The following is an 11,431-nucleotide window of genomic DNA, read 5'->3' as shown; positions in this document are numbered from 1 at the left end:
TTGATATTAATTCTGAAAATTATGCAAAATAAAGAATTTAGGCCTCGACCTCTAGACCCTCTAGACCCTAAGGGTCAGTGTCAGGGTCCAATTTTTTCGGACCCTTAGGGTCCGGGTCTGGTTCTGCAAAAAAATTAGGGTTCGGGTCTAGGGTCCAGCTGGACCCGACCCAAACTCGATCCTTGCCCATCTCTATTCTCATCTGATCTTACCCCTATATATATATATATGAATTATATATTATTGGGTTAATTAAGTGATTGAGTCATATTGTGTTTGGTTGATTTTATATTCAATACCTACAATACCTGTCATTTGGTCTAATAATAATACAAAATATATAAAAATAAGGGTTTTCGTGTCATAAAGTATCTAATAAAACACAAGTTTGTAGGGAAGCACCTAATAATTTTTTTTTTTGTCTAAAATGACCCACTAAAACACTTCTGGTTGTTAATAACAACCATTTTATGAATTTTAGGCCAAAACACCACATTTCGGAGTTGCCTTTTTTTAACTCCAATTGACTTTTTCAATTCTTTCTTTATGTCTTACATCTCACTGTTGTAACTCATATGCAGTCAACGCAGGAAATTTGGTGTTTTGGCCCGAAATTCATAAAATGGTTGTTATTAACAATCGGAAGTATTTTAATAGGTCTTTTCAGACAAAAAAAATTATTAGGTCATTCCCTACAAAACTTGTGTTTTATTAGGTATTTTTCTGACAAAATGCCCTAAAAAAATATATTTCTATTTCCTTTTTGGCAATACATAAAACACCGTATATACAGTTTATGTCCTAAATAGCTAGGCAATTAACATTATCATTAATAATCAAATTAGACCTCTAAGTTAATAAAACCATGTTAAAACCAACAATTCTAATACTTAAGGGTGTGTTTTGTTTAGAGGAAAGTGTTCCCCAATAAAATCATTTTCCTTGATTTCCTTTGTTTGATTTAGAACGGATTAAGTAGGAGAAAATATGGATCGACGTTTTTTTTTCAAGGGTGGAAAATTAGTTTTTTTTAGTGAGGCAAGAGAAGCCACACTTTCTCTTATTCTATTGAATAACATACAACACAATCAAAAGAAAATGGATTGAAAGGAAAGCCACTTTCCTTGCAACCAAATAGAGAAAAATCGATCTAGAATATTGGAAATGGTTTCCATCCAACCAAACACCCTAAAGGTACTTATGACAGGAAGGTTCTCATAAGTTCAAATTATTGATATAGATGTAGGCCCTATTCGGCAAAAGTAGTTGTTGCGGTAGCTGTTAGCTAAAAAAATAGCTATCAGTTGTCAAATATTAAATGTTAGAGTTTGATTGTGAAAATAACTTTTATGATAATTAGTATTTCCAAACTTTAACCGTTCTCATATAATTGTAACATTTGAATTATTGGAATTTGGACATAGAAAATACACACCCCTTTATCAAAATTCAAAGCACAATAGCCCATAGCCACAAACACTACAATATACGCACATCATAATTTACAGATTTATCCATCTAGCTCATTTGTCATATACATCTTTGAAGTTTTGAACCCCCTAAAACTGGCATATGTCACAACTCACAAATGATTGTACTATCAATTAACTGAAGTGGACAAAAACTCCAATATTGTCAATCTTAATCACAATTTTGACATAGAAATCACCAGTAGTCTGCTCAAGAGCACCAACCCATCCCTCATGACTTTCTCAGTCTCTCTTTCTGTTGCCTTTGAGAAGTAATCCGAAATGCGCAAGTTCTGAATATCTTTATTGATGTGTTTCAACTTCCAACGTTGGGATGCTTATAAGACCATATGCTACAGCCAATTTATCACTGTAAACTAGCCATGTATCGCGTTGAGTTGAAACTCATGAGCTTCTACAAGAAACCACTCCATAATCTATGCTCATTGAATCACGACGTTTTGGTCCTTCAGAAACCAAGCCCACATGACTAGAAGCTGATAAAACAGCTCTGAAGGTGAACTCATTTGGTTTCGCTCCTTCAATCATCTGTTTAAACAAACTCAAAGCTTTCCCAGCAAACCCATGCTCTATGAAATCTATGATCATTGATGTTCATTATATTTTATCCTGATTTCCTGTCTCACCAAACACTATAACCAGCTTTCATATTGCCACAGTTTGAATACACAGAAATTAACGAGTTGCAGATTTGTAACTTTGATTCTAATCCTGTTTTCACAATTCGTCTGTGAATTTGCTCCCCCTTTCCACCAGCGCCAATGGAGGCTAGCTGCTCCACTTAATAGACTACTGAAAGTGAATGCATTTGGCCCCAACTCAACAATCTCAATTTGACGAAACAACTCAAACGTTTCATTGACATTTAGGTCTGTTAATACCCATCCACCTTAGTAGTATGAGAGCCAGATTTTTCTCAAGTAGCACATCAACAGCCTTTCCTGCCTCCGTTGCACCTGATTGAGAATACATACTAATAAGATAATTTCCCACACAATTATCTGAAGCATGACCCAATTTCACCACTTGGCCATAGACCTGTTTACAAATGTATGGATCACAAAGATTTGCGCACGCCTTAAGGACACTAGCAGATGTCAAATGATACGGTTTCAAGAGCTTCTCTTCCATGCCCTTCACTTTGAGAATATGCTGAGATTATTGCAGTGCAAGACATGACACTATGATCACTAACTTATCTGATAAAATATTTTCCAAGAACAAGAAAGCGAATCACGATCACCAGACTTCACATACATCTCAATTAAACCACAATCCAACACTAGCATTATTCATCAATCCACAATGCACAACTCTAGGATATCCCATACGAGAACAATTCAAACTCAGAACACGCGGCATCACACTAATAAATGCAAAGCAATCCTCCTCAAATTCACTCCGTTCCATATCAAGAAACAATCAAATCGCAAGCTCACGATATCCCATTTGCACAAAACTTGTAATCATATGAATCCACACTACAAGATTTCTATTAGGCATTTTATCAAACACCTTAGTGGCACAATCAATGTCAACAAAAACCTTTCACACACATATCAACCAGACAACCAGTACACATCCAACACAAAAATCTCTTCATTTTTAAAATTTAACACAAACCCATGAATTTTCTCCCCAATTCACGCCCATTCATCATTTAAACAAACCCTAATTATACCCACTAAGCAAAATTCATGCTGGTAAAACCCGAAACCGAGAATTTCAACTGCCTTGAATTCCAAACCTTTGATTGCAAAACAAGAAATCATCGCACTCCAAGGTACCAAAGCTTTGATTTTGCAAGTAGGTGTTTTTGGCGGGACGATAAAGAGAGTGTCATCATTTGCTTTCATTGACAATTTGACATTAACGCCTATGAAATTTAAACTTCTAACGACTTTATATGGTGAAGCTTGTTTTTTATTTTGGCCCGTTGGCCCGTTGGCCCGTTGATGATTCTATTGACTACAATCTTGATGATTCGTTTGACTATAATAGGCTAAGAGCTACTACAGTTTGTATTGTAGCACAATTTATATACTTCCTCCGTTTTTTAGAGGTTACACTTTCTATTTTAGGAAACTTTAAATTAGATGTTACACTTTTATTGTGGGTAATAACTTCTCTCTATCTCTCTCTTATCACATGTTCACATGAGACCCTTTTGTTTTTCATTCTCTCTATCTCTCTCCTCTCCAAAAATCACCTAGGAGTCCGTGATTTGAAAAGTGTAACATCTAAAAAAAACGGAGGAAGTATCCTACTTTATCTATTGTTTTTGAATCATGATTTATTCATAGAAAAAATTATTGGCATTGTTGCATTAGCACACATTGAGTTTTGGTGGATATGAATAATATAACAAAATTGTGTTTCGATTGATTACATTGATAGAAATGTATAACTATATTTGCGAGAGTTCATATCTCTCATTTATTTATTTGGTGGAACTCTTCCTTTAAAATATCTTGTGGGAGCTGTATTGATTAGCTCATCCTTAAACTCATAGTTGTTGTATCCTATTTTATAGATTTCTGTACACTAGTCTAATATTGCATATTTCTACATCACATGTCTTTGAATTTTACAAGATATTTCTAAATACATCATCACTTGATTTTTTCATTTACTGTAAGATTTTTCTAGACTATATACACTATCTTTCATTACACGTCTAGATTTTTCTAGATTAATCTATAATATTTTGAAATATGGACGTTTTATAATTTCTCAAATACATAATCAAATTTCATTGACTATTATGAAAAGTCAAAGTGTAATTTATTTTTTCAACACATCACCTTCACTATTTTTCATATAATCTTTTGATATAGAATCAAATATTTAGAGAGGTAAAACAAGTTGTCATGAATGATGAAATTAGTAGAATTGACAACTTTGACTTGCATGTCATGAATTTTTGCACCCTTGTTTCTAGTAAGCACCCTTCGAAAACTTAAGTCAACTTTTAAATTTATGATCGAATACTAGACTGAGCAAGAGAAAATAGTAGATTAAACATTGGTAGAGTAATGATGTATGTATCAACACAATCTTTTCTCCAACTATATGTCTATATATGTACAATATGCACTTACAAACAAAAAGTAGAACTTTGTACAATATCGTATCCTAATTACTTTACTCGAGTGAAATTGAGAGTATATGTAGGGATAATTTAGGAATATAGTGCATTTACTACAGGCAATTTTTAGTAAAATATAGACGGTAAATAATAGTGCGCCCTTACTTTAATCATGTATGAGCACATGATGCACATCGATCAAGTAGTATTATCTGGACCTTTGGAAGGAGCATTACGGCAAATTGGGCAAGATGCATTCAAATGAAGCCATGCATCAATACATTCAGCATGAAAACAATGACCACAATCTGGTATAGTCCTTAAACTTTCCTTAGGCAAATATTCTCCCAAACATATTGGGCAGTTCATGTCATCTGGCTTTGGTAGTCTTCGACTCTCACCTAGGACCACTTCCGGGTACGCCTCGATCACGGCTCGATCGAGACCTCGAACAACCGTCTGAGGCTGCGAAGTGGCTGTTAAGTCGGGTGTGACACCTCTAAGATGTCTTTGTCTGTAGATGATTGCCTTGACAGCAAAGTACACAATGCAGAATGTAACTAACCCCAATGGTGCTGCTAATGCGAAGGCAATGGCAACCAAAGCATTTCTACTAAATCCTGAAATAAGTTTACCGATTAGAGGCATAAGGCAATAAAATTTGAGACATCAAACATGAAAAACCATGTATGGAATCATTACAACCTCGAGATTTTATTCTATTGTGTCTAAAAGAGTTGACGACCCTTAGGATTACTCAAATATTTTCCGCTAAAAACATAAATTCAAAAAGATGTACATATACTCTTAAATTGTAATTGTACTAACTTGGCCTTGTTTTTATTATTATCTATAAAAAATCAATAAAGATCGAATTTACTCACTAAAAAGTAGTTTGTGATCATATAGAAAAACAACAAATAATTTCAAAAACTAACTCGACAGTCTTACGAAACGGATTAAACAAGTCACTAAATTGATTAAACTAGTCACTGAAATGGGTTAAAGAATATCATTACTGAATCGATTAAACTGGTCACGAAATAGATTACATTGGGCCCTAAATAGATTAAACTAGTCACAATATTAAAAAAAAAGGTGGCATGTTCCCTTCTTAATATTAGGCTTGGGCCGTACCTAATTTTAAATTAAAAATAGACGATCTCTTACAAGACCTAACTATTTCACCTACTTCTTAAAAAAAATACAGCAAATTATAATAAGCAAAGAAACGAAGTATTAACAAAGCTTACCTTGTCGAGGAACATTGAAGCATTCCACTTCCAAGTTGGAGTTACTCTTAAACTTACATCGTCCATGTCTCTCATAACATTCTCCACATTCAAGAGGTTGATACCAAGTGAGCCTAATATCACCTCTAAGACTTGAAGAAAAGTCTTCTTCATAAGGTCCTATAGGAACTTTAATAGGCCCTATTTTCCTACACAAAGAAGAATTAACACTTCTCTCCAAAGGAATAGCAAAAACCCCATAATTAGTACCACTTAAACACTCAATTACCCTAATGTTAACATGATTTGAAGAGTTGAAATAATCATTAGAGCAATTATAAAACCAATAATCTTGCTCGAAATTCGGAAGAAATGAAGATTTACCCACAAAACTTGTGCCATTAAGTGAAATAAGCTTTCTTGGTAAGCAATCATCAGGATCATTAAGCCATAACTCTTGGTTGACATAATCTATGTCTTTAACGGTAAAAGCTCCTAAATCAGGCAGATCAATTAGTAGCTTATCATCTTCATTACATAACAGATCAAACCCTGGATACCCACAAAAACTTGGCATGGAATCATTATTGATCAAGAATGGAAATTGAACGTTTCGCGAAAATGGTTCGTTGTAGTTGCATACTTGTGGTACGCAATAATCAGCCATATCTGAGCTTTGATGCGCGCATTGTGTGCATATTAAGTATGAGAAGATAATTAGGAGGAAGAAGATTTTCTTTTTGAGGATTTTCATTTTGTAAACTTGAAGACTTGTAATTTTGAACACCAATGTTCTTATGTATGAATGTCTTATGTTTATCACTAATTGACTTTAGTAATTGGTAGGTACAAGATAGAAATCATTTTAAATTTTTGGGTACGTAGTAGTACATTGAAAATTAGCTAAGCCATGTTGGCTGACGTGCGATGAACATCTACATTTCAATTTTGTTAATCACTAAAGTCAATGGATGTAAGAGTAGAAGCTTTGAATAATGAAATAACAAATGTTTATGTCTTGATCAGTTACAAGCTGATAGATTTTCATTGGAATTTTTTAAGGTACGTTAATGTGAACAAAAACGTGAAAAGTTACTCCTCTGTTCGAACTTAATTACTTGAGGAAAGTTTTGGAATAATCGTACACCATTAAGGCTCCGTTTGGTGGGGCGTAAAATATTTTCAGTGTAAAATGATTTTCATGGAAAACAATTTACAATGGAAAATACAATTCCAAAATTAGTTTTCCGTTGTTTGGTTCGATGTAAAAAAAAATGATGAAATGAAAGGAAAATGAAAGGGAAAGTAAGGAGGTAGTGAGGGAGTGTACAAGAGAGAGAAGGAAAATAGTTTTCCCTTCATTTTGAAAGGAAAATGGTTTTCCATCCTTGGGAAGTAATTTTACCCCAAGGGAAAATGGTTTTACACTCTTTTGCCAACCAAACAATGTAAAACTGAAAATAGAGGAAAACAGTTTTCCGGAAAAACGTTTTACTCCCTACCAAACGGAGCCTAAGTATTAATAATGTGTTCAATCGATACAACTATCATTTTCAGATGTTGGAGTACGTCTAGCAAAAATTAAGTGTTAGTAAAAGTTTTGAGAAGATTTGTGATTAAAATTTAATACATTACTACTAGATTAAGTGCGTGATAGAACAAAATAGTGCACACATCAAGTAATTAGATAATGTCATCATCTTCTTAAGGTAGCACCAAAAAAATTCTTCCTGTATTTGGTTATTTACTAAAATCACCTTTTGGAGGAGAAGGGTGTATTGTTAGTGTGGACGATTTGGAAGATATAATCGGAGGGCATGTATGGATAGGTTCTATTTGTATACTTGGTGGAATTTGGCATGGGCTCTCCGCGCACTTGTCTAGTCAAGAGAGCAATGAACCTATTTGAAGTGGATAGTAGGAGTAGCCCCTTTAGCTTATATTAGTATTAGAAAATGCCCAGTATGAAAGGTCCAACAACATGGGCTCTGATACCATGATAAATTTGATATGACTAAAATGGACCTGGACAACCCAATAAAGAGGAGAAGAATTCGATACGATTCACATACAAGCCTAAAGGAGGTTTCATACTAAAACAATAGGCAATAGTAGGAACAACTCCTCTATCTTATATTATGGTATTTTATCTTGTCTTTCTCCTTGACCAAAGATAGGGTTATTGATTCATATAATATAATCATAAAATATGATCTGTGATATAATCTTTCATTTCTGTTCATAAACTATATGTACATAATATACTAAAACAAAACTAATTGCAATATCATATTGATATGTACTTCTATGAACATATATAATCTCATACATCAAGAATCATTTTCTGAAGTTCTATATGGTGAATTTCGACAAACAGGACAAGATGCATTTAATAAAAGCCATTCATCAATGCACGCAGCATGAAAACAATGACCACAATTTGGTATTGTCTTTAGAGTCTCCTTAGCCAAGTATTCACCCAAACAAATTGAGCAACTATTTTCATCTGGCTTTGGCAATCTTCTACTTTCACCTAAGATTATTTTCGGGTACGATTCGATTATCGATTGATCTAAACCATGGATCACTCTTTGGAATCGTGGAGTGACTGCTAAGGTGAGTTCAGAGCTTGTAAATCTTGCATTATGTGCTCTCCTTCTGTGGCAAATTGCCTTGATAAAGAAGTATGTAACGCAGATAGTAACCAATATTAATGGTGTTGCAAATGCCAGGGCAATACCGAACATGGCTCCTCTAGTGAGTCCTGATATAAATCAACCAAAACAAAAGAGAAAATGGTCAATTTTCTGATGTTGCGCACATTAGTGGTTGTTTGGTTGACATATAAATGCATAGAATTATAGAAAGTTAAATTTGTCGACAAGTATATATTTTATATGCAACTCGTTTGTTTTGTATAAATGGGGTAGTATTAATTGTTTTCGGAGTGTTACATTTTACTAGGGAAAATTTTGGAGATGAACTTTTCATAGAAATTTAAGTTTATGGAACTGTAGGAAACATGATTTGAAACTTCGACAACAATACATATTCTGTATAAGTGATGCTTGCTATATCTATGTAAATGACCACTTTAGTCCGTTGAAGAACCTTGGAAAATTGGACCACATATAAGCAATTAAGCATATACTAGTAAACCTGTATAAGCTTGAGAGTCAATGGAGCAAGCTAAGCACGATATACTTTTAGACACTTGGCGGTCATTTAGTCGAACAGAATAAATACTTTTGTTAGAAGCTTCATCTTTACATGTACTTTTTCCGTTTTGTTTTAAATGAAACAAATGAATATTTTATATATCACAAATAATACTCTTTTGTTGCATTTAAAGCAAAACGGAGGAAGTTGTATTATTTTTTAGGAGTACAAAAGAAATGTTTGGTTGATCACATAGGATGCAAAACCTTTCAAATTTTACTATTTTAACAGGACTTGTGTGAGGAAGATTTTAAACAATGAAGTATAATTATGTATCGACCCTTTACATGACATATACTCCCTTCGTCTTGATTTACTTGCAGCACAATAGCAAAACATTTAATTTAGGTCTGAAGAGAGACAAAGATATCAAAAAAGGTGACCCATGTAATGATAGAGAAAGAATATCTAAAAAAGCTAGTGTTACAAGTACTTTGAAACAATACAAAATAATAAGTGTTGCAAGTAAATAAAAACATAAGAAGTAATATACAGTCAAAGACGTGGACGGTCCCTTCGATTGCTAAGAAAGAACACAACTTATATTCAATCGTCCATGTAAGAACCTTTAAAACATAATACTTCCTTCGTTTCAATTTAGTTATGACTTGTGACACTTTTCAATTCAGAAAGTTTCAATTTAGTTGTGACACTTTAAAATTGAGATCGAGACAGCATAACAGAGGAACTTACCATGACGAGGAAGATCATAGCACCCCACTTCTAAGCTGGATTCACTCTTAAATCTACACCTTCCACTTCTTCGGTAGCACTCGCCACATTCGCGAGGTGTATCCCAAGTGACCAAAATATCATCCTTAAGTTTCGAAGACGTATACATATCAGTAGACCTCTTTCTTACAGGAACTTTAATAGGACCAATTATACTACATAAAGAAGAGTTACCCTGTACAATAATATTCTCTACAGAAGTAGCAAAAACACCATAATTTTGCCCACTTAAGCAATCAATTGGCCTAATATCATGATCAGTTGAATTGAAATATTCATTAGAGCAATTATAAAACCAGTAATCTTGCTCTAAAACAGTAAAAAATGGAGATTTACCCACAAAATTTGAGCCATTTAGTGAAAGAAGCCTTCTAGGAAGACAATTGTCAGGATCATTAAGCCATAATTCTTGTTTAACATAATCTATGTCTTCAATGAAGAAAATCCCAGAATTTGGGAGGTTGATTACTAGCTGATCTTCTTCATTACATAACAAATCAAACCCTGGATACCCACAAGACTTGGAAAGGGATTCATTCCTAATTAGGAAAGGGAACTGAACGTACCTCCCGACCGGTTCGCCATAGTTGCACACTTGTGTTAAGCAAAGACTAGAAAATTTTGGGTTGTTTTCCATGCATTTGGTTGAAGTGAATAGTAAAAAACTCAAGAGGAAGAAAAATGGATTTTTGAGAATTTGCATCATGTAAACTTTAGAAGTATAGTTTCTAAAATTAGAATTCATTTTGATATGTTATGATCGTTTAGTCTTTGTCATTGACTTTGTAATTAGATGGTGGGTGTATATAATTTGATGTAAACTTGTACATATGATGGTATAATGTTTGTTTCTTATTAAACAAGTCAATGAATTGAATAGTAAAAGAAGGTTCATGTAGCATATGTATGTCACCATGACTCACACATTGATTAGTTTTAATGGTAGTATTTCCAAATTGTCCAAATTGTTGACTTGGAAAAAGAATAATCTTTACTGGAAAGATTGTGTTCAATTTTCTCGATAGTTGCATTTTTGTCTTTTCATGTTTCATGCCGTGTTAATAATTCAAATTTGCTGAACTTCTTAATTGTTCCTTGTCAACAAAAACCCACTCGAGTACATGAAAAAAAGAAGAGGATAAATAACTTGTAATATGTGAGCTAGTTAGTAGTAGACTGCTCAACCTATTCTACATATGAGACATCTATATATTAGTTTAAGCCAACATATCTATCAGTTTTAGTCGATAACTGATAGTTTATGCTCATAAATTGATAAGAGGACCGCGTCTCACATAAGACACTTTAATCCTCAAATGATTCTATGTGGTTGTTTGGTTCACGTGAGGTAAGATTCACAAGAAGTAAATTTTTTGAGGAATTGGAAGATGTGTGGTGTTTGGTTGACAAAAAGAGGGAAAGTAGGACATCTTAGGAATTTCAACTTTCCACAAAATAGAGGATGTTGCTTACTTAGGCTCCCCTATATGTAAGTATAAAATCCGATAGGAAATCACTTGCACATTGTGAGACGCGGTCCTCTTATCAATTTAGCTAATCACATCTATCAGTTTAAGTCTAATTTGGCCCATATAAAGTTGATCGCGCAGACTGCAAAGATTGAGTCCATTTCATTTCTTTCCATTCTTTTGTGGGCTATGAATGGCCCA

At 33.8% G+C, this 11,431-nt stretch overlaps 2 protein-coding genes and 1 pseudogene across 2 annotated transcripts; all 3 read right to left on the bottom strand.

The window, feature by feature from the left end:
* Positions 1–1,467: 1,467 nt before the first annotated feature.
* On the bottom strand, positions 1,468–3,434 carry LOC130590879 (pentatricopeptide repeat-containing protein At3g49170, chloroplastic-like; annotated as a pseudogene).
* A 1,052-nt stretch (positions 3,435–4,486) lies between these two features.
* LOC104888272 (putative RING-H2 finger protein ATL21B) lies at positions 4,487–6,638 on the bottom strand. Its single transcript, XM_010673181.4, has 2 exons — positions 5,832–6,638; positions 4,487–5,198 (listed from the first exon to the last, which is right to left on the bottom strand). Exons 1-2 carry the CDS (start codon positions 6,562–6,564, stop codon positions 4,777–4,779), a joined length of 1,155 nt encoding a protein of 384 aa, XP_010671483.2. The 5' UTR covers positions 6,565–6,638; the 3' UTR covers positions 4,487–4,776.
* Positions 6,639–8,007: 1,369 nt separating this feature from the next.
* On the bottom strand, positions 8,008–10,585 carry LOC104888271 (RING-H2 finger protein ATL20). The gene is made up of 2 exons (XM_010673180.4): positions 9,723–10,585; positions 8,008–8,574 (listed from the first exon to the last, which is right to left on the bottom strand). Exons 1-2 carry the CDS (start codon positions 10,504–10,506, stop codon positions 8,141–8,143), a joined length of 1,218 nt encoding a protein of 405 aa, XP_010671482.3. The 5' UTR covers positions 10,507–10,585; the 3' UTR covers positions 8,008–8,140.
* Positions 10,586–11,431: the final 846 nt, after the last annotated feature.

The sequence above is a fragment of the Beta vulgaris genome, chromosome 3 (assembly GCF_026745355.1).
Source record: "Beta vulgaris subsp. vulgaris cultivar EL10 chromosome 3, EL10.2, whole genome shotgun sequence".
Lineage (NCBI taxonomy): Eukaryota > Viridiplantae > Streptophyta > Magnoliopsida > Caryophyllales > Amaranthaceae > Beta > Beta vulgaris.
This window is presented reverse-complemented; position numbering and strand designations above follow the sequence as displayed.